Source organism: Syzygium oleosum, unplaced genomic scaffold, assembly GCF_021117445.2.
Source record: "Syzygium oleosum isolate NSW1041296 unplaced genomic scaffold, Sole_v2.1 Sole_v2.15, whole genome shotgun sequence".
In the NCBI taxonomy this organism is placed as follows: Eukaryota; Viridiplantae; Streptophyta; class Magnoliopsida; order Myrtales; family Myrtaceae; genus Syzygium; species Syzygium oleosum.
In genome coordinates this window covers 1,562,651-1,588,724 of record NW_026607499.1, presented here as the reverse complement: position 1 = coordinate 1,588,724, position 26,074 = coordinate 1,562,651, and the positions used below count along the sequence as shown (strand labels likewise).

The 26,074-nt window shown below is 44.1% G+C and overlaps 1 protein-coding gene across 1 annotated transcript; it reads right to left on the bottom strand.

Annotated features, from left to right (window-relative positions):
- Positions 1 to 12,289: 12,289 nt before the first annotated feature.
- Positions 12,290 to 13,258, bottom strand: LOC115664402 (uncharacterized). The gene has a single exon (XM_030586339.2). It carries the CDS (start codon positions 13,256 to 13,258, stop codon positions 12,290 to 12,292), a length of 969 nt encoding a protein of 322 aa, XP_030442199.2.
- Between the last annotated feature and the right edge of the window lie 12,816 nt (positions 13,259 to 26,074).

Below are 26,074 nucleotides of genomic sequence, written 5' to 3'. Positions count from 1 at the left end.
GATTTCACAATTAATAGTTAATTATATGGTGACTAACTAAAATTACAAACAATAGAGAAATTGAAAATCCTAAAATATGACAGATCATGTAACATGAATTCATGTTTCCAATATAACTGTTACCCTTAAACAAAATTTAAAAAACAAAAATCAACATTCATCAAAACAAAAACGGGAACGGTCAAATTTTAATGTTATGGTTTTATTGTAATAACAGCCATTTTTTTCACTTTGTAAGGGCGCGAATGATAACTATTATGTTTCTCTGTTTTTCTATTTTTCTGTTCCTGGGAATAGGTTTGGTAACGGAATTTCATTTTTTTATTTCTAGAACAAATTTCTGCTCCAGAAATGGATTTGGAATGGAAATCAGAAGTAAAAAAAATCTACTTTTCTATTGATGGAACAAAAATGAGAAATAAACTCTTCTCATCGCTCGCTCTCACTACTAGTCGGCCACCCACTCGCCGCTCGCTATTGCCACCAGCCACCTCCTGCAGTCGACCGTCGGCCACCTCCTGCTGTCATCTTTCGCCGACCGCCTCCTCTCGCTGCCATCCTCCGCCGTTTGCTGTCGCCCAACGCCGGCCGCCACCCACCCGCTGCGACCTCCCGCCTTCATTCGTCGCCACCTGTCGGCCGCCGTCCACCGCCTGCCACCATTCTCCGCCACCCAACTCTGGTGGCAACCCGACGTCGGCGGCCACCGTCGTCTACCACCGTCCTCCGCCACCGGCCGCCGTGCTCCACCGTCTCTTGCCACCGAACGCCGGCGGCCACTCTACACCGGCCGCCACCCACCGCCGGCCATCGTGCTCCATCGCCCGGCACCGGCCGCCGCCATCCACCGCCCGACGCCGGCCGCCGGCAACCGTCGTCCACTGCCGTCCTCCGATGCCGGCCGCCGTGCTCCACCGCCGGCCACTGTCCTCCGCTGCTCGATGCCAGCGGCCACCCAATGCCGTCAGCCACCCGCCGCCGGCCGCCGTACTCCACCACCAGGCGCCGACCGCCGTCGTGCTCCACCGTTCGACGTCGGCCGCCGTCGTCCACCGCCGGCCATCGTCCTCTGCTGCCGTCCTCCGCCGCCGGCCACTCGCCGCTGGCCACCGCCGATCGCCTCTTGTCGCTAGCCACCATCCTCCACCACCCGCCGTCCTCCGCTGCCGGAGACTCGCCGCTGGCCACCACCGATCGCCTCTTGTCGCTGGCCACCGTCCTCCACCACCCGCCGTCCTCCGCCAACCGCCCGAAAGGGAGAAATTTTGTGTCGTTATCAAACGAATTTCTATTTCGAAAACATAAATTTTATGTCATTATCAAACGCTCATTTTTGCTCAGAAACTTGTCCAGAGAATAGAAATAGAAAATCCTATTTCTGGCTAGAAATTGATTTCTAGAACAGAATGGTTGTCGTTCGCGCCCTTAGCAATTTTGATTTGGTAAAGAATTGGACCAATCGCATTCAATTGATCGAAAATACTCAACGTTTGGGACATGGGCTAAAAATTTTCATGGTCTGCATAACATGTATGTTTCATTTATGTTCTTTTTAGTGATAGTGAAAGTGCTACTTATCTTGCAAAGAATTAAGTATTTCACTCAATAACAAAGCACATTGAGTTGAAGTATTATCATATTTATTAGCTAATAGATGATGAACATTGTCACTAAAGAAGATTCTTGGTATGAAGAATTCAGTAGATATATTAACCATGGTTGTTACCACTAAGTAGACCTGTCCAAACTAGTGGGTTGGTCGGGTCATAAATGGTCCGACCCAAATTGATCCACATAACTCGTTTATGACCTATTAATTGCAATGCAAATTTCTTGACCCATACCCAACCCATACTCGACTCGACCCATATTGCCAAAACACTTTATATTTAATCCAATTTTAAAAAAATTGTTTCTTATAAATTTTTTATTTTTTTCTGTATTTTCCATTTTTTTCTAGAAATCTAGTGAGATTTCCTTCTTCCTTTGGTGACCGGCCGACCGGCAACCAGCGGTGTCCGGCGATGACCGACGACCGATAACTGGCAATCAAAGATTGATGACTAGCGACGACCAGTGATCGGCGGTGGCTGGCGTCTGGCGACGACCGACGACTTGCAACTTGTGACCGACAATCGGCTGATCACCCGCGATTAGCAACGACCAACGTTCGTCAATCGGGGCAACGATCGACGACCGGTGGCGATCGGCATCTAGCCAATGACTGGCAACTGGCGACAACCGACAACCCGGCGACGACACCTAGTGACTGACAATGACGGCAACTGGCTAACGACCGATGGCCCGGCGACTGGCCAGATCCCGAAGAGCTCGAGGCTTGCTTAAGGTCGGTGAGGCTTGGTCTCGCCTGTGGCATTACCGATCAATCTCACCTGGGCCGTTGCCGGAGGAATGAGGAAAAAGAAAAGAAACAAAAGAAATAAATAAAAATTATTAAAAAATTTGCGGCCCTCGTCTTGTGGCTGGCAAGGGTCGTTGGCCTTTGCCTAGTGTTGGTGAGGGTGGGTCGCCAGCCCTAGCCTAATTTCGTAGAAGAAAAAAGAAAATAAAAGAAAATAAAAAATTATAATTTTTTTTAAAAATCAAAAAATTTGTATATGACTCACTTAAGATAGTTAGGTAACCTATTTATGATCCATTTAAAACTCATTTATGACTCATTAAGTTGTTAAGCAACCCATTTATGACCCACACTATTAAATATGGGTTTTAGACCCATTTTGCCACCTCTACCACTAAGAAATTGAGTCTATATATTGTCCCAGTTGACGTCCATGGTTAGTGATAAGGATGGTCCATGCACTAGGACAATTAGGTTATTAAGATGAGTGAAGTGTCACAGCCTGAATTTTGATGTAATTCCGGGATCAATAAAATTGACAATATTTCGCATTTCATTTTAGTAAGTCTCGCCCAGAGCTAATCACTCTCGGGATACTAACCAATAGGGTATGGCTAATTAGAAAACGGTACGTGGACCAAGGATCCGATCGCGAAACGGACACCGATCACGAGAAATGATGAGAGAATATTATGAACCAATGTGGATCGATCTTAGGAAAGGTAACGGATTTGGTTTGGCCAAGGCCAACGATGTACAATCGGATTCGCAGGTGATTCTGCATGACCGAGAGTGCACGTGGCCAACCAGTCCTGAACTTAAACCCGACGATCGTGACCTCTGGAACTAGTGATAATTTCTCATTCTCTCAATGATCAGGACCATCATGACTCGGATAACCCTAGGTCGATACGCGTAACCTCTAAACAGCCGCCCGTTAGTGAGAGACCCCGAAATTGGAAATTGAACAAGTTTTGATCACGAAATTGGGCCCGGATTTCGATGTTGATTTTCGATGGCTTAAGAGACTATTTTTGGGAATCTGACGTCATATTATGCTGGCCACGCATATTTTGAGTTAGTACAGTTGAAAATTGGAATTTCGGTCCGGGGGTGAAAAATTACGATTATGTCCCTCGGGAAGCCAGCGTTGCTTTTCGAGGCCAAATGAGGTTATTTTTCGAGGTCGACGCCATTTTTGGGTGGCCACGCATACTAGGAGTCGTTATGGACAAAATTGGAATTTCGACAAAAATTGAAAAAATAATATTATTTTATTCCCGGAACTTCGCAGTCGATTTTCGAGGGCTTAGAAAGTGAATTTCGCGATTCCAACGACATATTATGTTGGCCACGCACATATGGAATACGTATGTGCAAAAATTGGAATTTCGCCCCGGGACCGGAAAAATGACGGTTTTGCCCCTGGGCTATTTTCGGGTCCGAATTTTTGGAAAAATTTTGGGGTAATTAAATATGGATTATCAGCTGCATTATTGGACCTAAAGACCATATTGTCCATCAATTATTTAGCTAGAGCGAACGTCGGCCGTTGGATTAGGGGTATTTTGGTCAAAACCGTCGGATTTGCGACACATGTCGCCCCTAGGCTGCCATGTTTGACCAGATAAGACTCTCTCTCTCTCTCCTCTCACCCTCACTCTCGGCCAAAACACCCCCAGCAGCCCCTCTCCAGCTTTCTCCCTCTCATTTCCTCTCTCGGTTTGCCTCGCCGGAGCTCGCCGCCGGCCGCCGGAGCGCCGCCGCCGGCCACCATGCCTCCCCTTCGACCACCACAACCCCCCAGCCCGAGCCTCGCCTCTGTCCAGCCCTTTCTCTCTCCCTTTCTCTCTCTTTCTCCCTCTTTTTCTCTTTCCCATCCGGCAAAAAGGGCCGCCGGAGCTTCGCCAGAGCTCGGATCGCTGTTCCGTCACCACCCAGCCGTCCAGCCTCGCCGTGCGACGCCGGCCGTACCTGTCCGTACAGTGTCCGTACGGAGTACTGTATCAATCCGTACGGAAGTACTGTTCATCTGTCCGTACGGGGTCACTGTTCACGCCGTCGTCGGGAATTCCGCCGCCGGTTTCACTGTTCACCAGTGATCAGCCGCCGTTCCCCGTCGTCGTAACCTTGGATTAAGTGAGTAAAATTCCTAAACCCGGATTAGGACTGATAGTGCGTTTTTCTGGACTGGTTTAGGTATTATCGGTGCATTTTGGACTGGCTTAGGTAGTATCGGTATGTATTCCAGACTGGGTTGAGGACTGATTGGTAGAAATTATTATCGGGAAAATTTAGTGGATTAATGAGAATTATTTGGGGAGATTAATTGGATTAAATGACCAATTTAAGAGCCCATTGGAAAATTACTGAGTATGTCCGGGTTGACTGGTTGTACATGATTTGTGCTTAATTGTGATTGATTTCGTACTACCATGTCGCATGTCGTGTGGCTGAATTATGTGGTGTGCGATTGGCCAATGGTGGGTTTGAAATTAATTATTGAATTGTGAATCGCACGTTGGGCCACACGGTATTAATTGGGCCAATTGAGCACGTGTTGTGATATTGAGTGACTGAATTTCATTGGTGCTCATGGTGCATTGCATCTTATAACATGGACACGCATTATGTATGCCTAGAGTGAGGCATGTGGTGGAATTGTGCGAGAATGCGTGCCTGGCATGAGTATGTGATCACCTAAAATACCCCGAAGCGTCATACGCTGGGTTCAGATAATAATGAGTTGTGGGATCACCTAAGGACCTTTGGGTCATGACCTTCGGGTCGATACCGTCCTCATGCACTTTGAAGCAAGACGATGCCCGGTATGTCCGGAAGACGACCATCCTCATGCACTTTGAAGCAGGCTCTGTTTCGTAAGGAGATCAGTGTTGCGCCTCATGCACTTTGAAGCAGGCTAGAGACACTGGGCCAGATCGGTTGCTGCGCCTCATGCACTTTGAAGCAGGCTAGACGCACCGGGCCGTGAATGTTGTTGACTCGAGTCGTCGTAATAAATAATAAATTGGGCGATTGCCAGTGTGGGCCAGTGGGCCGGGGAAATGCGCGTGACATGTCGATGACATTTGTAGGCATGAACATGCATGGACTGGCATGCGAGTGTGTGAGACTCGGTGTATGAGCATGTGATTGGCGTACGTGTGATAATGTGTGCCACGTACGTGCCGTGACTATTATATGTTGATCTGTCTAACCTGCAGGGTCAGAGAATGGTTTGATTATTGTTGTATTGTGATTTAAATATTTGGTTCCGGTCAGGAGATTGCATGCTAGCCTAGCCTAGGTTTAGGGGTTGAACTCGCTGAGATTCGTCTCACGGTTGTGTAAACCGAAACATTTCAGACCCCCAGCCGTAGGATGCCGAGGAGAGCGCCTCTTTTTGGTATACCGCAATTCATCCAGCGGTCATCTAGTGTGCACCCTTGTGGGGACGGACCTGCAGCCATGGTCGAGGAAGCTGAGGAGCCCGAAGTGATATACGCTGACCCCTTTTGACTGAGTGGCTGCTGACTGTGTGTTTTCTCGGCTGTTGTATAAATGAATTTTGTAAAAAGTTTCCTATGGTAATACTAGTATACATATTTTCAGAGGTGCTGTTTGCTTATTATACTACCTTGATCTCATGTGTTTTATTGTCAGGGTGTATATATATATATATTTGTATACGTGCTTCCGCATGTGTTTGATCTCTGATTGGGCGTTGGGTCGGCGATGCTTCCTGGGAGCGTCGCACCATAATCGACCGTGACGGGATGTTGCGTTCCAATGGGGTACGGGGCGTGTATAAGAAACTATTATTGTTTTGAAAATCAGCTTCCAAGTTGGAGATTGATGGAGTTGTGGAGGTTGATAGAGAAAAATACTATTAATATAGAGAGGAAAGTACTGCTACTAAGGGCATACATGTAATTTCCACCATAACTTTATATGCCCTAGAGTCTTGCTATATATTGGGGCAATTTCTCTTGTAATTTATACTTGAAACTTGTACCAATATTGATAGTGAAGAGATTTCCTAGTGCGGCACCAAGGTTTTCCTATCCTGATTCTGAAAGGGTTTTCCGCGTAATAGCTCTCGTCTTCTTTGATTTTTCTCTTCTACATTTCACCCTCTTAACAACATTGGCTACATATGGTCCATCGGGCATACTGCCTAGGAGTTATGTAGGTACAAACGCATAATACTAATTGTAATAATTCGATAGAAATAGTTCGGTTCAATGTATTATTTACCAAAATCGCGGTGATATACATTTCTTTCTTTGTAAGCTTGGAATGCTTGCCAATTATTGGGACCTCAAAGTAGTTCAATGTCCCAGACTTGCAAGTTGGCGAGTCCACAAGCACAATTTTGACTTGGCTGAAATGTCTGATTGTCTCGTCAGTCTTTTTAATGTTGAAGAATGTCGCGACCTCCCCACGGTGCTGGCCGACAAGGGTGGTTAAGAGGCTAATGAATTGCTAAGTCTAAATTTAGGACTTGACTCAAGCTCTCCCATGCCCATACCAACTTGCGACTTAAGATTTAAGTTATTAACATGCAAATCAATTTTTATCTAGGCATAGCCACTAATCATTTTAAGGTGGGCCGATTAGAAACCCAAGTAAGGCGACGGGAGAATCGCCTTACTCCTATGAACTATTACGAACCAGAGATTCAAATCAGTTCGGGGACTTTATTACATTAGTTATCTAACTAGTGTCATTTCGGTACCTAACCTTGTTCAAACAACTTCTAAAAGTGTTCGTGCGGTTTTCCTATCGATTGTGAATCCTAAGGTTCTAATCCTAACTAGGCTAGGGAAATGACAATCAATATATTAGAAGTGCGCAAACAAAGGCCTAACTTGCCTTTAATCGGGCACATGCAAAGTTGAATTAAATACGCAATTCAAACATGCGAATCAACCAATCGTGCAATCAAGCATGGCATTCGTCAGATAAGAAAGTGAAAAAAGGCAATTCCACAGCCCAATTTCAAATTTTTTTATTTTCTGAATTTTTTTGATTTTTTAAATATTTTTTTATAAAAAAATAGTTGTTAATATTATAATATTATAATAATATAAACAAACCAGGGTCGGATCTCCACATTCAACCCGACTCGGGCGCACCTACCCCGGTCCACAACTGTACTGGGCTCATTACTAGGCCAGTCCGACCAATCCTAAAAAAGAACTAAAATGGAAGGCCCAACCCACTTTTTATATATATATTTTTAAAAGACCAAAACTGGCCTAAACCTATTTCTATTATCTAAGCCCAGCCCAAAAGGAGAAGAATAAAAAGGAGAACCAGGAGCAAAAGTACACTATAAGTGCCATAAATTGTGTACGGAGGTCACTTTGGTGCCGTAACTTTTTTTCAGATCACTTTGGTGTCAACTTTTTTGAAAAACGATCACTTTAGTGCCAATACTGACATGGCTTGCCGAAAATCTAACGTGGCTCTTTTTTATTAATATCCGATGCTGACGTGGCTGGTCGGAGAGTCCAGTCAGCCCTTATAGCGAAAACGATGCCGTTCAACCTTTCTCCCCCTAATATAAGAACCCTAAATCGGTTAATTGGACATATTCCTCAATTGCAAACCCTAACCGGCCATATCATTTCCCTGTTTTCCCTGAAATTGACAGCTGAATGTTGCAAATGGATGGCAGGAGCTTCATTAGCAGCTCAAATTCGTTTGAATGAAGTGAAGAAGAAGGTCGGTTCTTCTGCTATTGTGGGTTACCGAGTCTAAGAAGAATATCTTGGACTCGATTGAACCCCGGGAGAAGATTCCATGGATGCGCCAGGTATAGAGAAGGCTCGAAGTGCAAATTCTTCAAGTGGGTTCATGCGAAATTTTCAAATCGAGCAACAGAGGTGATAATGAAGCTACTTGAAGCTCGACATTAACCTCCACCTACATTAATGGACGAGTTGGACAATGTCGACTCATTGCAAGCTGAAATGAAGGCTTTAGCATGTCTGGCCAACCATTTGAAGAAGGAAGTTCAAAGGATGAAAATTGAAAGAAAGTGTTATCGATTGTTGATTGTGTTATTGATATTCTTTATAGCCTATTTTATGGTCAAATGTAATGTCAGTAATGAGCAAAAGTTTCTTAGTCTACCATAATTTAAGATAGGCTTGTACTATGTACTTGTATTCAGCAATTTGTAGCTACAGTTGTGTTATTAGTTTGCTGCAATTTATGTATGTAACAAGAGGTTTGTTGCAATCTATGACAAATGGAATGTTGGAATTTATTGATTCTCAATCTTGAGTTGCTTAGTATTTTATTGCTGCATATTTTGATGCAGTTTTTCCTCATTGGCAGCATATTTTGTTGCATATTTTTGCTCATTTGCTGCACTTCTTCGTTTGCTGCATATTTTTGCTCATTTGCTGTCATTTGCTGTACTTCCTCATTTGCTGCATATTTTTTGCTCATTTGCTGCATATTCACTTGCTCATTTGTTGCATTTTTTTATCTGGTTAGATGGTTGCATATTATGGAGTAAGGCTCACTACTGGAAAATAAGGTGTTGCAAGTGCTGCAACTCTGCGTAGCAGCAAATCATGGAGTCGTCACAAGTTGAGCAGTTGACATTTTAGTGCCAAATATTTATAATCGTGATCACTTAAGTGCCAGTCGTGGTTCAAAAGTGATCACTTAAGTACCAGTTGTGGTTCAAAAGTAATCACTTAAGTTCCAATCGTGGTTCAAAAGTGGTCACTTAAGTGCCAATTGTGGCCGCAAGTGGATCACTTAAGTGTCTTACCGTGTGTTTCTTTGAAAAGGGGAGACTTTGGTTCCAACAAACCAATCTTTAAACCATATCATTCTAAGACCAAAGCAGTAACTGTACCGGCACTGCTCACCAGCACCAAACCGCCCCAAACCATACTCATAAACTGGTTCAAACAGCTCCCAAACCATATTCAATCACCAGCACGAAATAGCCCACAAACCATTTCAAAAAACCGATTCAAAATGCTTGCACCAGCACGTGCTGGCATGCTGGTGCAAGCACCATACTGCACTCCCAAACATGACAAAATCAGCAACTGCCATACTGCACTCCCAAACAGTACAAAATCAGCAGTTGGTGCAAACACCATATGCACTCCCAAACAACACAAAATCAGCAGTTGGTGCAAGCACCATACTGCACCTGAAAATAGCACAAAAAATCAGCACTGGCAGCACCAATTCCCACCCTCCCCGCCAACTGCATTTCAGTGTCAAATAGCACATATTGAATCAATTTCTTTGAATATTAACTTACTGGTGCAACTTGCAAGTACCCCACTACACCAATACTATACTAAAACAGAACAAACACATGTGCAAAAATATGGAAATCACAACCACCTTAACCATGGTAAACATCGAATTTAGTCTTTATGCACAATATCCCATTAGTCAATAACATTCTAGGACCACAAAAAATCAACCTCCTATTAGTCAATATGGTAAACCTCCCTAATTTCCCAAAAATGAACAACCACCTCAACACCCTCCCATTAGTCAATAGTGATAAGTCCACCCTTTTCCTTTTCCTTTCGACAGCTTCTTGAATTAGTTCATAATTCTTTGACTTTTTCGAACTGGAGGAGCTACAGGTTGTTCTTCTGAAGATGCAAGTTCTTCAATAGCTGGAGCTGCTTCTTCTTGAACTGTTGGAGCTGCTTCTTCTTGAACTGTTGGAACTGCATCTTCTTCAACAACTGGAGCTGCTTCTTCTTGAACTGCTTAAGCTGCATCTTCTTCAATAGCTAGAGCTGCTTCTTCTTGAACTGCTCCAGCTACATCTTTTTCAACTGCCAGACCAGCAGGTTGTTCTACTAGTCTTCTTGCTCGAGATTTCTTCTTTGACACGACAACTATCTTCCTCTTACTGGTGTTGGTGGCTGTTTTGGAGCTGTCAGCATGTGCTGGTTGATCAGGAACTAGTGTTGGGTTCTTTGTTGGTGGCCGTTTACGAACACTCTTCTCTGCAGCCACCCTTCTTCTCTTCGGACCAGCCACTTGCGATGTTAGTTGGGTTCTTTTTGGTGCAGCCCTTGACTCTTGGCTTGGACCAACTTGAGATATGAGAACCTCTGAACTCTTTCCAAGCTATAATAACATAATCATAGATGAGAAGAAGCAATATTGTCATGAAAGTGAAAAACTCAAAAATGAAATGCATGAGATGTACAAAATTTATATGCAAAATAGTCATTCCAGTATCGAAATCCGTATAAATTCCATAACTATATTGCCTTAATCTTTTGTCGAGGACCCCTCTTATTTGATATGGTGCCTCACTTTGAGGAACCTAAGCTGCTTGTTCAGTTGGTCTTCTTCTCACCTGATAAGGATAAAACAATGTCAATTAAAGCCAAAGTCTGCTCACCAAAGATTAATACAAATACATATAATGTATAGCTTACTGGATATTTTCTCCTAGCCTATGCAACAGTCGAGGATGAGGTTGCCCTTAAACCTGGGACTCCAGTTGGCTCTTTAGCTGATTCTTAAACTTGGCCTTCAGCAGGCCCTTCAGCTAGACAATCAGCATGCCTGTCAGCTGGCCCTCCAGCAGGCATTTCAGCAGCCCCTTTAGCAGGCCCTTCAGCGGGTTCTTATGCTGGCGCTGCACTTGATCCAATTTGAGTCCCTTCACTTGGCTGTTGAAGCAACATCAGTTGCTTCTTCAAATGACAACCACTTTTGTTGTGACCTTCCTCACGACAATATGAGCATCTCACCTTTGCACCTGACTTGCTCATTTTCTTACTTCCAGGCTCTCCCTATTGCTTTCTCCGTCTCCTTTTAGGCCTTCTTATTTGCTTCTTAAGTGACAAAGGATGAGGGGCTTCATGATTTGTTGGCTCCCAGAATTTTGTACTTCTAATAGGCTGCATCATGTAGTGGTATGCAGCAAGATATGTGCTTTTGTGGTAGCAACCATGTAGGTATTCCTCGGGACTTTGGTACTTCGCTTGGATGGCACAAATGGCATGTGCGCAGAGAATTCCAGAAAGTTGTCAAGCTCGACATGAACACTTTCTTTTGTCCAATTGGACAACATACTTGTCTGTCTTTTCCATGACTTCATAGCCATCATCTCCATTCCAGATAGGATGACAGAACCTACTACTCGCCAAGTTGTCATCCAATCTTTTAGCAATCCTAGGACCACACTGTCTAGTCCACATCGCAGCCTTATCTCTCTGTTTTTGCAGCCTTGTCATGACTATCACTCGAATATCCTCAAGCATGCTGATGATTGGTTTGCACCTCGCCTCTAAAATTATGCCATTGAAGGCTTCACTGAGATTATTATCGATGATATCACTCTTGAATTCTTCACTGAAGAAGGCCTTGCACCAATGATTGGGTTCAGTTTGGAAAAGTGCTTCATAACCGTCCTTCGTCAAGTCAAGCAGCTGCTGTTTGTGAATTCTAAAATCAGCCATGTTAGTGCTCTTAGCTATCATCCAAAATTGCTTCTGTAGTTTCTCCCCTTAGTAGATCTTTGCCCAGTTTGCATATATATGCCTCGCACACATCCTATGTTCAGCAAATGGCATCAACTCAGCTAGAGCAGGAAGAAGTCCCTACAAGAATTCATACATCAAGGCATTAATAAAGGCATGTGCAAGATAAAATATGTCATAAATATTGTTTGTGCAGTTGCACTAGTATTACCTTTTGTTGGTCGTTCATGAATGCCCAACCTCCTCCATTAGTGATCTCAAGGTCCGCCATCAAATTTTTCAGGAACCACGACCAAGGGTCCTTGCTCTTTACCTTCACAACAACCCAAGCAATTGGAAACATCTGGTTATTACCATCCGTCCCAATGGCAGCCAACAATTCTCCCTTGCACACGCCCTTCAAGAAACATCCATATAACCCTATGACTCATCTACAACCAGCAACAAATCCCTGCTTGCATGCATCAAAGCAAATATAAATTCGGTCAAAGTTAGTCCCATGGTTAGGCAGTGGCCACTCCACAACCTCAACATAAACTCGACTAGCCGGGTTTTGTAGCCTACATTCTCCGGCATATTCCCAAATTTGACCATATTCTTCCTTGTACCTCCCTAGAAGTTTTTTCATCACCTTCTGCTTGGCTCTTTTGCACTGATTGAGTGACACATTAATCCCTGCATGCTCCCTCACCAATTGCTTCAGCTGAGGACACTTCACATCAGGCATCACTTTGATGGTATTGAAGAAGTGCTTCGACAACCAAGCACTCGTTACCCTTTTATTGTCAAACATGATGAAACAAGTATGTTCCTCCTGGAGTGACCTAATTTGGAATAACCCATCCCTCTTTGAACGTGCTCCATATATCTTCCACGAACAACTAGGTTGAGAACACTTTGCTCTAACATAGTCCTTCGTATTATGAGTGAACTGAAGACTCCTATGTTCAGCTATTGAATACTTGATAATCCCTTCTTTGAACTGCTTGGCATCAAAAAATTTCTTACCTACAGTCAACACAGAAGAAGAAGAGCTAGGATCATAGAACGGATACTTACGTTTCCTTCTGTGCACAACGGGATCATCATCTTCATGCTGATTTTTAGAACTATCATTTTGTTCATCAGAGCCACTTTCTTCATAATAAGTGTCGTTACCTTCAGCTGGAGCTCCATCAGTGCTATGTCTTGGTTCAGCTTCACGCAATCCTCCAAGTGCAGCTATTGATTTTTTTCCAAATTCACTTTGCTTTTGCATTAACTGTGCAAGTTCCTCATCGTCATCATCACTTGGGAAATTTACAATTGCCACACCATCATCATCTGATTCACTAGATGCAGCAACTTCCCACGACAATCCAGTGAACTCTTCACTCGTTCCATGGCTTGCCTCCATCTCCTCTCTCTCTTGCCTCTCATGTCCAACTTCATCTACAATAGAACTAGCACCAACCTAAGTACTAGGTAAAGCAACACCATCCCCTACGTCTCCTCCCTCAGCCCCTTTATCAGATTCACCATCACTATAGGACTCAATATACACAACAGCTTCTTTTCCATGAAGATAATCGTAGATGATATCCTTAACACCGTTATCATTATGAAAATTTCTAATGTCGTCCTTCAAGCTGTTTCTAGGAACACAATTGTGACATTCTGAATTTCGACCCACTTTCGATATTTATGAAATGATATTATCATCAATGCACTTTCTGTTATATCTCACTCGTAATTGGTCATTCTTGAGAATATTAACCGTTAGGGAATTGCTAGTTAGGATTTCGGTACGCACGACCCAAGAACTCGAACCTAGATCGACACTTCGACCATAAGGATTGACGAGGGGATATTTTGGGCCATTATAGGCCGATCCAAGAATGATTATGGAACAATTTAACAATGTTATACAATTGAATCACGGGTGATTCCGTTTAATCGTTATATGCATTCCGAACGTTCCAAAATCAACTTCTAACGATCGTGTCATTCGGAACTAATGATCAACCCTCGTAATTACATGACAACCGAAGTCACCATGGGTCGAGTAAACTTAAACGTGGATTGATATCAAATCAACCACGGGTCGACACGCGTAAACCCTAAAAGCCGCCCGTTAGTTTGAGATACACGAAAGTCGCGTTTGATCGATTTTAGCCACGAATTGAAATCCAAACTTGGGTATCAAACTTTCAAGGATATCAAAATTATTATATTGGACGACGCCGCGTTAAGCTCGCTTTATTATCGGTTTGCTCAGAAATTCGCGAAAAAGGGAAATTTTGTTCGGAAATTAAAAAAGACGATTTTACCCCCATGTGTTCTAGAGTTTATTTGTTGAGTGGAAGGACATGTTGGTCTTTTTCCCCTAGTGGCCGAAAATCCTCTTGGACAACTTTGCCCTTGCCCTTTTTGGTTATTTACATAATTGCCCTTCTAGAAACCTTTTTGCTAGATGCATTCCTAGCCCTTAGATCAATACTTGGGCGCCAAGGATTCATCCAAGCCCTCCATTTTGAAAGATATGTTTAGCCCTCTCTCTCTCTCCTCACTTCTCCCTTGCTCTTTCTCTCTCTTCATTTTCTTTCTCTCTCCCTCCCCCTTGGCCGAGACTCACTCACCACTGCCGTCCACCACCCTTGCACCTCACGCCACCACCCCTGGACCACCATGAGCCGCCCCCAAGCCGCCAATCATGCCCGGATCAGTCGCCGTTCGCCGAATTGCCGTTTGGCCGTCGCCATTCGCCGGAAATTCCAGATCTGGCCGTGACTTGTGCTGCTGGTTTTGGCTTAGTTCTTAGCTTAAATTAGTGGTAAGTAACTCTCTAAACCTTGATTAGGTTAGTAGGTTACCAATGGATAGTGTTTAGGGGTTGTTATGGTAATTTAGGGATTATTTTAGGGGTTATGGTAGATGCTGAATTAAGGATTTGTTGGTGGCTGGATTTGATGATTATATGGCTGATTTGAATATTAAGATAGGTAGATTATGTGACTTGAGCTTGAGCATATGTTTAATGTTGCTAATTGTGCTTAATTTGGCTAATTATGATTGTTTATTGGTTGTTTTAATTAAATTCGTGGGTTAGTCTTGTGGCTACAATAATCATGTGGTAGTGGCTGAATTGGATGATTTGGATATTGATCATATGGCCCCCATTGATTCTAGATTGGTTAATGTTAATTTTAGAGCTTAATTAACATGATTATGTGCTCATTTTGATCGTACGGTTTAAATTAAATTAGGATGTGATAAAATTTGATCTTATGGCTTATTAGAGATTTGAAGTTGATCGTGTGGCTTTGATTGACATCGCATGGCTAATTAGTCGATTATGTGCCGATTAAATTTTAATGACGATCGTGTGGTGGATTAGTTGTTTAATATCGATCGCATGATTAAATTGTTCAATCGTATGGTTAATTTATTTAATCATGGCTGAGTAGTTGACTATGGCTTGATCGTGTGATTGGAATGATGATTTCGTGGCCTAAAACGAAGATCGTATGGTTGAAATTGATGTTTCATGATTGATCTTACACTTGATGAATAATCGTAGGATTTTAAAAGTGGATCGTGCGGTTAATTGTGGCTATTGTTAGCTTAGCATGACATATCGTGATCATATATTGATGTTTGATACGAAAACGAGTGTGATTCATGGCATATTCATTCGTAGTAAATTACACGTCATAAACACTTGCATTGGCTAATTAAGGAAGATTAAAATTGGCAATGCGTGGTTGTTTACGTGTATGGCCATGATGAGTTCCGTCTAAGACGGGTTCTAGACGATGCCCGGCGGAAGTTCGAATGCTGTCTGGTACCCAACTTGTCGAGGGAGTTTGATCCCAGACATTGCCGATCGCGTTGGAGGCCGGATCGATGCTCCTAAATGGAATGCTGTCCGGTACCCGACTTGTCGGGGGGGTTCGATCCCGGACGTTGCCACGTCCAAAGTAGTGGGTTGATGCTTGGCTATGCCGAAAGACCGGCGGGAGTTCGGTGTGACCTATGGTGGGTCGTTAATAATCTGGACAACTTCGAGTGTTATGTGCATATGGCATGCTTTGCGCTTGATTATGGGATAAAATCGTGAGGCACAGTATGGGATGGGCCGAAGTGATTTCATCTTATAATCGAGACTCGTGTGAATGATTGAGTATGTCTGGATTATTATTATTGTGTTATGCATATTGATAGTATGCCATGGTTGTGATGCAATTCAAGACTTTGCATAGTATGTGGTACCATTATTCGTTTGATAGGAACTTACCCTATTGGTTAGAATTGCATGATTAGGGTGCCGGAGGTGCGTATTGCCCTAGTCGAGACTTAGGTAGTTTACTTATTGAGATTTTATCTCATTCCCCGTTATTAAACATTTCAGTCCCTCGACCTTAATTATGACTGAGCCTCCGCTACGTTTCGGGGTACCAACAGAAACGGAGCATTGGGTGACTAAGTACCCAGTTGGTGAGGATAGGGAGTATCGGAAGTATGAGAGTACAGTTTGGGTCGATGATGGTGAGCAGTACTTGACAGCTCACAAGTATATGGCATGGTTTCTGAGGGATGGAGCTCAGACTCTTGGTCCTCTTCGGGGATTTGATATTCCTCCTGACGATGGCTTAGGAGTGTGGGATATTATGGAGATTGATCCCCCTGATGGAGCTGTTGTTAATCCTGAGTCCGAACCGATGGTTACGGAACCCCCGACGTGGTCCGAGGAGCCAGACCCTGAACCGGAGCCTTTGTCGCCTGGTTCTTATAGCGAGGCATCTGACCCGGCTTCGCCAGGAGCACCGCCAGGATGCTGTGAAGGTTTTTGATAGGGTTAGAGATCCCTATCTTTTTGGAGCTCCTCTTTTGAATAGAGTAGTGGAGCAGATCGACCACCCTATCCCTTTTTTAGTATGTGTGGTCTAAGTTTGTGTCCTTTAGGAAGGCTTATATATGTTATCACTGTATGTGACGTTAAGTTTATAAAATAGTCTGTTGGTTTGTTTAAATTTTCTCTCTCTATTATCCTGTTTGAATGTTTGTTGAATGGAGTGTTCGTTTGGCTTCCGTGTATATTCTCTTATTCGATGGTAATGGGTCGGCGACGAATCCTGGGAGTCGCATTCTTAACGACCGCGGCGGGATGTTACGTGCTCGTAGGGTACGGGGCGCGACATCCCCATTTAAGTGGTATCAAAACAAGGTTAGCTCGATCCATGTTTGATCGAGACCTGGAGTGATAAGGAGCGATAACTTTGGGGTATCTAGTTAGAGAGACTTGCCTTGATCACAAGTTTGTGACGCTTTGTGCGTGCTTTGAGAATATGTGCTTGTGATTGGTAGGCTTGAATTTGCATCATACGGTTATCTGCTTATGAGTGCTGAGTGGTTTAGTGTTATTACTAACATTGTAGGCGCTCCAAGGTAAGATCTAGAACCTTGCTAAGTGTGTACTTATGATGCTTGTTTGGGGTGATTGCTTGCTTACAACTGCTTGCTGTGGTTCGTTGCCTAGAACTGTTTAAGCCGAGTAGTTGGTTTAAGTCTTTAATTCCATGGTGGAATTGTAGCAGGCTTAGGTGTTTGGAGTGATTTCTGTGAGGATGAACACACGGGGTAGAGGAACCAGAGGTGTATCTAGTTCACGAGCCAGAACGGCAGAGGATCCTAGAGTTGATGGAGTTTTAAGGGCTCTAGAGGCGATTGGACAGTTGATAGGCTTGCAAACTCAAGAACGAACGACTAGTGCTGTTGCTGCTGTTGAGGCTACTGCCGTCGCCGCTCAGAATAATCCGGGGAATGGAAATGGAAATGAGAATTGCCAGATGCACAAGTTGGTAGAGCAGTTCTTGAAACTTAAGCCATCAAAGTTCGACGGAAAAGGTGATCCCGAGGTTGCCACTCGATGGGTTGAGGAATTGGAAAAGGCCTTTGCACTTCTGGGGTGCACGAAGGAGGAAAAGGTGACTTTGGTTGTGTATCAACTTCAAGATAATGCTAATGATTGGTGGAAGGCCACCCGAGAAAAAGTTTTCCCGGTGGGCATGGTGCCGAACTAGACCGGCTTCGTCGATACCTTTAATGGGAAGTACTTTTTTGAGAGTGCTCAAGAATAGAAAATGGCAGAATTCTTACGACTTCGCCAGAATCAGATGACTGTGGATCAATATGAGACAGAATTTGCTAGGCTATCGAAGTTCGCACCGAGGATGGTCGAGAATCCTTTGGATAAGGCAAGAAGGTTCCGAGATGGTTTAAAGCCGGAACTTCGCAGCCGATTGATACCTCTGAACCTTAGGGATTACAATGAGCTTTATGAGCGGGCTCAGATGATTGAGAGAGATATGACCGAGAGGAATGCCGCATCTGGATCGCGGTTTATACCGGCTAGGGATAATCGTAACTTTGGAAAGAAACCTATGAATGGGAATAGGCGGTTTGTCTTCCGATCAGAAAGAATATCGTAAAGCCGACCTTCTATTCTGGAATTTCGTGTCGATTTTGCAAGAGAAGGCATGGGAATGGCCCTTGCCTTGGCAGGAATGGAACTTGCTTTGGATGTGGCCAGCACGGTCACCGAGTGAAGCATTGCCCGAATCGACAAGTTAGGTCGCCATTTCAGTCGCAACAACCTCGGGTGGGGAATCAGGCTAGAACCGCTCCGCAGAATAATCAGAACCGACCCCCAACACAAGGAAGAATCTATGCTATGGCTCGCAAAGAAGCGGAGGATGCGCCTGGCGTGGTCACAGGTACGGTCTCTTTATGTGATCATGCTGCTTATGCCTTGTTTGATCGGGGAGCATCGCATTCATTTGTGTCAGAGCAATTTGTTAAATTGACTGGGATCGAACCGAAACCATTAGAAGTAATGTTGCATGTTACTACCCCTCTAAAGGATAAAGTGCTAATCTCAGTAGGATGTTCGAACTGTAAGATAGTCATTGGTGGTAGAAAGGAATTAATTGATTTGGTTGTATTGGCTATGTTTGATTTTGACGTCATTATTGATATGGATTGGCTAGTAAAACAAAGGGCTATGATGGACTGTAGTAGTAGGGTGATCTAATTTAATCCTGTTGGTCATCCTCTATATGAGTTTGTGGGAAACCGAGGAGGAACCTCGATCCCTTGGATTTCGTCGTTTGAGGTGACTAAGCTGTTGGATGAAGGATGCCAAGATTACCTAGCGACTGTATTTGACTCATTGGCTGAAGAGCCAATGCTAGAGGACATAGCGGAGGTGTGTAACTTTCCCGATGTCTTTCCTAAAGAATTGCCGGAATTGCCACCTGAAAGGGAAGTGGAGTTTGTAATTGAGTTGGCCCCTGGAACGGAGCTAATCTCTAGAGCGCCCTACATAATGGCCTTATCAGAATTGAAGGAGTTGAAAGTTCAGATGCAAGAGTTGCTAGACAAGGGATTCATTCATCCAAGTGCGTCACCGTGGGGAGCACCAGTGTTGTTCGTCAGAAAGAAAGATGGTTCGTTGCATTTGTGCATCGACTATCGGCGGTTGAACCAAGTGACCATCAAGAACAAGTATCCATTACCAAGAATAGATGACTTGTTCGATCAACTGCAAGGGGCTTCGGTATTCTCCAAGATAGACTTAAGAACGGGCTACCATCAGTTAAGGATTAAAAAGGAGGATATACCGAAGACAGCATTTCGTACAAGATATGGACATTACGAGTTTACGGTTATGCCGTTTGGATTGACTAATGCCCCAGCTGCTTTTATGGATTTGATAAATCGGGTATTCAAGGAATTCTTGGATTTATTCGTTATAGTATTCATCGACGACATATTGATATACTCGAAAAGTCCCGAGGAGCATGCACAACATTTAAGAATGATTCTACGGGCCTTGAGAGAACACGCACTCTACGTCAAGTTTAGTAAGTGCGAGTTCTGGCTGAATTGAGTGGCATTTCCTGGACATGTGATCTCTGGGGATGAAATCTCAGTAGATCCAATTAAGATTGATGCGGTTACGAATTGGCCGAGACCTACGACAGTGACGAAAGTTCGGAGTTTCCTAGGACTAGCTGGCTATTATAGAAGGTTCGTGGAAAGGTTCTTCGCGATAGCCACTCCTTTGACTCACTTACTAAAGAAGGAAACAAAGTTCGAATGGACGGATAAGTGCGAGAGAAGTTTCCAAGAGCTTAAGCATAAGCTGACTACCGCACCAGTATTGATAATACCCTCAGGTCCTGGAGGATACGAGATTTACAGTGATGCGTCGCTGAAGGGATAAGGATGTGTTTTAATGCAGCATGGAAGAGTTGTTGCATACGCATCGCGACAGTTGAGACCTCACGAGATGAACTACCCGACGCATGATTTGGAACTTGCGGCCATCATCTTTGCACTTAAAATTTGGAGGTATTATTTATGTGGAGAAAGGTTTCAAATCTACACGGATCATCAGAGTTTGAAATATTTATTTTCTCAGAAAGAATTGAATATGAGACAACGCCGATGGATGGAACTTCTAAATGATTACAACTGCGACATCTTATACCACCCGGGAAAGGCTAACAAAGTAGCGAATGCACTTAGTCGGAAATCGAGCATTGCGCAATTGATGAATTAAGAATGGACTTTACTTGAAGGAGTACGAGATTCTGAATTTAAATTTGAGGTAGGCCACCTCTCAAGCTTGTTAGCCACTTTAAGGATTGAACCAGAGATTCAGGCTAAAATTAAGGCATTACAATCTATGGAATCCGGCATTCAAAAGATTCTACAATTGGATATAACCAAGAGAAAATCGGACTTTCAAGTATCCAAGGACGGGATCTTAAAATTTCATGGACGATTATGTGTACCCAATGACGCAGAGCTTAAGGAGGAAATCTTGGTAGAAGCTCATCGTAGTAATTACAGTATTCATCCAGGTAGCACAAAAATATATCAAAACTTGCGTCAGCATTACTGGTGGAACGGAATGAAAGTAGATGTAGCCAAGCACGTGGCAAAGTGCTTGACATGCCAGCAAGTGAAGGCACAGCATTGTAAGCCTGGTGGATTGTTAAGACCTTTGGAAATTCAAGAGTGGAAATGGGAGCATGTTACCATGGACTTCGTTATGGTTCTACCGAGGAGCCAGAGAGGCCACGATTCAATTTGGGTTGTAGTCGATAAGTTGACTAAATCCGCGCATTTTCTGGCAGTGCGAAAGGATTTCGCAATGGATAAGTACGCTGAACTGTATACGCGACAAATAGTCCGTCTTCATGGAGTACCGGTAACTATCACGTCGAACAGAGACCCTAAGTTTATCGCAACCTTTTGGAAAAATCTTCAGACGGCTATGGGGACGAAGTTACAGTATAATACGGCCTATCATCCGCAGACAGATGGTCAGTCTGAAAGGACGATTCAGACACTCGAGGACATGTTACGAGCATGTGTGATAGATTTTAAATGTGGATGGGAAGAACAGTTACATCTAGTTGAGTTCGCCTACAATAATAGTTATCAGCAAAGCATCAGAATGGCACCATTTGAAGCGTTGTATGGCAGAGCATGCAGGACACCAGTTTGTTGGGATGAAGTTGGTGAAAGGAGTATTACGGGTCCAGAATTGGTAGAACAGTCAGTCGAGGCAAGTAAAATCATTCGAGAAAGACTGAAAACTACTCAAAGTCGTCCGAAAAGTTATGCAAATAAACGGTGTAGACCTTTGGAGTTTCAAGAAGGAGATCATGTTTTCCTCAAGGTATCACCAATGCAAGGAACATCTCGGTTTGGTAAGAAATGGAAGTTAAGCCCGAGGTACGTAGGCCCGTTTGAGATATTGGAAAGAATTGGAACTTTAGCCTATCGACTTGCTTTGCCACCGAATTTATCTCAGATTCATAATGTATTCCACATGTCCATGCTAAGGAAGCATGAACCAGATGAACCAGATCCGACCCACGTGCTGAATTATGAAAAATTAGATGTGGACGACAAGGTGTCATACGTGAAAAAGCTTATTCGGATAGAAGACAAAAAAGAACAAGTTCTACGGAATAAAACAATCCTGTTGGTCAAAGTAGTCTGGCAACATCATGGAACGGAAGGAGCCACGTGGGAAAGTGAAGAAATCATCAGGCGTCAGCACCCCCATTTGTTTGAATAGTTTGGGTTTGATTGTCAATTTCGAGGACGAAATTTCTGTAAGGGGGGAAGAGTTGTGACATTCTGAATTTCGACCCACTTTCGGGATTTATGAAATGATATTATCATCAATGCACTTTCTATTATATCTCACTCGGAATTGGTCATTCTTGAGAATACTAACCGTTAGGGAATGGCTGGTTAGGATTTCGGTACGCACGACCCAAGAACTCGAACCTGGATCGGCACTTCGACTATAAGGATTGACAAAGGGATATTTTGGGCCATTATAGGCCGATCCAAGAATGATTATGGAATAATTTAACAGTGTTATACAATTGAGTCACGGGTGATTCCGTTTAATCGTTGTATGCATTCCGAACATTCCAAAATCAACTTCTAACGATCGTGTCATTCGGAACTAATGATTGACCCTCGTAATTACATGACAATCGAAGTCACCATGGCTCAAGTAAACTTAAACGTGGATTGATATCAAATCAACCACGGGTCGACACGCGTAAACCCTAAAAGCCGCCCGTTAGTTTAAGATACACGAAAGTCGCGTTTGATCAATTTTAGCCACGAATTGGAATCCGAACTTGGGTATCGAACTTTCAAGGATATCAAAATTATTATATTGGACGACGCCGCGTTAAGCTCGCTTTATTATCGGTTTGCTCAGAAATTCGCGAAAAAGGGAAATTTTGCTCGGAAATTAAAAAAGATGATTTTACCCCCGTGTGTTCTAGAGTTTGTTTGTTGAGTGGAAGGACATGTTGGTCTTTTTCCCCTAGTGGCCGAAAATCCTCTTGGACAACTTTGCCCTTGCCCTTTTTGGTTATTTACATAATTGCCCTTCTAGAAACCTTTTTGCTAGATGCATTCCTAGCCCTTAGATCAATACTTGGGCACCAAGGATTTATCCTAACCCTCCATTTTGAGAGATATGTTTAGCCCTCTCTCTCTCTCTCTCTCCTCACTTCTCCCTTGCTCTTTCTCTCTCTTCATTTTCTTTCTCTCTCCCTCCCCCTTGGCCGAGACTCACTCACCACTGCCGTCCACCACCCTTGCACCTCACGCCACCACCCCTGGACCGTCGTGGACCACCGTGAGCCGCCCCCAAGCTGCCGATCATGCCCGGATCAGCCGCAGTTCGCCGGATTGCCGTTTGGCCGTCGCCGTTCGCCGGAAATTCCAGATCTGGCCGTGACTTGTGCTGCTGGTTTTGGCTTAGTTCTTAGCTTAAATTAGTGGTAAGTAACTCCCTAAACCTTGATTAGGTTAGTAGGTTACCAATGGATAGTGTTTAGGGGTTGTTAGGGTAATTTATGGGTTATTTTAGGGGTTAATTTAGGGGTTATGGTAGATGCTGAATTAAGGATTTGTTGGTGGCTGGATTTGATGATTATATGGCTGATTTGGATGTTAAGATAAGTAGATTATGTGACTTGAGCTTGAGCATATGTTTAATATTGCTAATTGTGCTTAATTTGGCTAATTATAATTGTTTATTGGTTGTTTTAATTAAATTCGTGGGTTAGTCTTGTGGCTGCAATAATCATGTGGTAGTGGCTGAATTGGATGATTTGGATATTGATCATATGGCCCCCATTGATTCTAGATTGGTTAATGTTAATTTTAGAGCTTAATTAACATGATTATGTGCTGATTTTGATCGTACAGTTTAAATTAAATTAGGATGTGATAAAATTTGATCTTATGGCTTATTAGAGATTTGAAGTTGATCGTGTGGCTTTGATTGACATCGCATGGCTAATTAGTCGATTATGTGCTGATTAAATGTTAATGACGATCGTGTGGTGGATTAGTTGTTTAATGCCGATCACATGATTAAATTGTTCAATCGTATAGTTAATTTATTTAATCATGGCTGAGTAGTTGACTATGGCTTGATCGTGTGATTGGAATGATGATTTCGTGGCCTAGAACGAAGATCGTATGGTTGAAATTGATGTTTCATGATTGATCTTACACTTGATGAATAATCGTAGGATTTTAAAAGTGGATCGTGCGGTTAATTGTGGCTATTGTTAGCTTAGCATGACATATCGTGATCATATATTGATGTTTGATACGAAAACGAGTGCGATTCATGGCATATTCATTCGTAGTAAATTACACGTCATAAACACTTGCATTGGCTAATTAAGGAAGATTAAAATTGGCAATGCGTGGTTGTTTACGTGTATGGCCATGATGAGTTCCGTCTAAGACGGGTTCTAGACGATGCCCGGCGGAAGTTCGAATGCTGTCTGGTACCCAACTTGTCGAGGGAGTTTGATCCCAGACATTGCCGATCGCGTTGGAGGCCGGATCGATGCTCCTAAATGGAATGCTATCCGGTACTCGACTTGTCGGGGGGGTTCGATCCCGGACGTTGCCACGTCCAAAGTAGTGGGTTGATGCTTGGCTATGCCGAAAGACCGGCGGGAGTTCGGTGTGACCTATGGTGGGTCGTTAATAATATGGACAACTTCGAGTGTTATGTGCATATGGCATACTTTGCGCTTGATTATGGGATAAAATCGTGAGGCACAGTATGGGATGGGCCGAAGTGATTTCATCTTATAATCGAGACTCGTGTGAATGATTGAGTATGTCTGGATTATTATTATTGTTGTTATGCATATTGATAGTATGCCATGGTTGTGATGCAATTCAAGACTTTGCATAGTATGTGGTACCATTATTCGTTTGATAGGAACTTACCCTATTGGTTAGAATTGCATGATTAGGGTGCCGGAGGTGCGTATTGCCCTAGTCGAGACTTAGGTAGTTTACTTATTGAGATTTTATCTCATTCCCCGTTATTAAACATTTCAGTCCCTCGACCTTAATTATGACTGAGCCTCCACTACGTTTCGGGGTACCAACAGAAATGGAGCATTGGGTGACTAAGTACCCAGTTGGTGAGGATAGGGGGAAAATTGTCAAAAAAGTCCTAAACCTATTGTACGGTGGCCAATTCAGTCATAAACCTTTTAAGTTTGCCAATTCAGTCCTAAATCATTTTAATTCTTGCCAATTAAGTCCTTCCGGCCAATTTTGGCCTGCCGAAGCTAACGTGGCCGGCGCCGGCCGTCCGGCCAACGCTGACATGGCAATTTTTTATTATTTTTTTTCAATTTTTTAATCTTTTTTTTTCTTTTTTTTCTGATTTCTTCCTCTGACCGGTCCGGCGACCGGCGGCTGGCCATAAGGGAGGGCCGGCAAGGTCGACCTCGCCGGCCTCTGGCGAAGCTCGCCCTGCCAGCCACCGGCAAGGGCGAGCCTCGCCAGCCCCTGGCTGGGCGAGGTCGCCTCTCCCAGCAGAGGCGAGGCCGACCTCGCCGTCGCCTAGGTCGCGACGGCGAGGCCGACCTCGCCGTCGCCTGGGTCGTGACGGCGAGGTCGAGCTTCGCCCGGATCTCGGCGAGGCTCGACCTCGCCGTCGCGACTCCGACGACGACGAGGTCGGCCTCGCCGCCGCCGGACCTCGCCCGGCCAGAGGTGAGGCCGACCTCGCCGTCGCGACCCGAGCGACGGCGAGGTCGGCCTCGCCTCCGGCGGGCGAGGTGACCTCACCCAGCCAGGGGCCGGCGAGGCTCGCCCTCGCTGGTGGCCGGCGGGGCGAGCTTTGCCAGAGGCCGGCGAGGTCAACCTCGCCGGCCCTCCCCTGGCCGGCCGCCAGTCGCCGGACCGGCCAGAGAAAGAAATCAGAAAAAAAAAAAAAAAAAAAAAGAGAGATTAAAAATTGAAAGAAAATAATAAAAAATTGCCATGTCAGCGTTGGCCGGACGGCCGGCGCCGGCCGACGGGTGGCCACGTCAGCATTGGCCGGACGACGCCGGCCGTCTGGCGGCCATGTCAGCGTTGGCCGAACGGCCGGCGGCCACGTCAGCGCTGGCCGGCCAAAATTGGCCGGAAGGACTGAATTGGCAAGAATTAAAAGGTTTAGGACTGAATTGGCAAACTTAAAAGGTTTAGGACTGAATTAACCGCCGTACAATAGGTTTAGGGCTTTTTTGACAATTTTCCCGAGGATAGGGAGTATCGGAAGTATGTGAGTACAGTTTGGGTCGATGATGGTGAG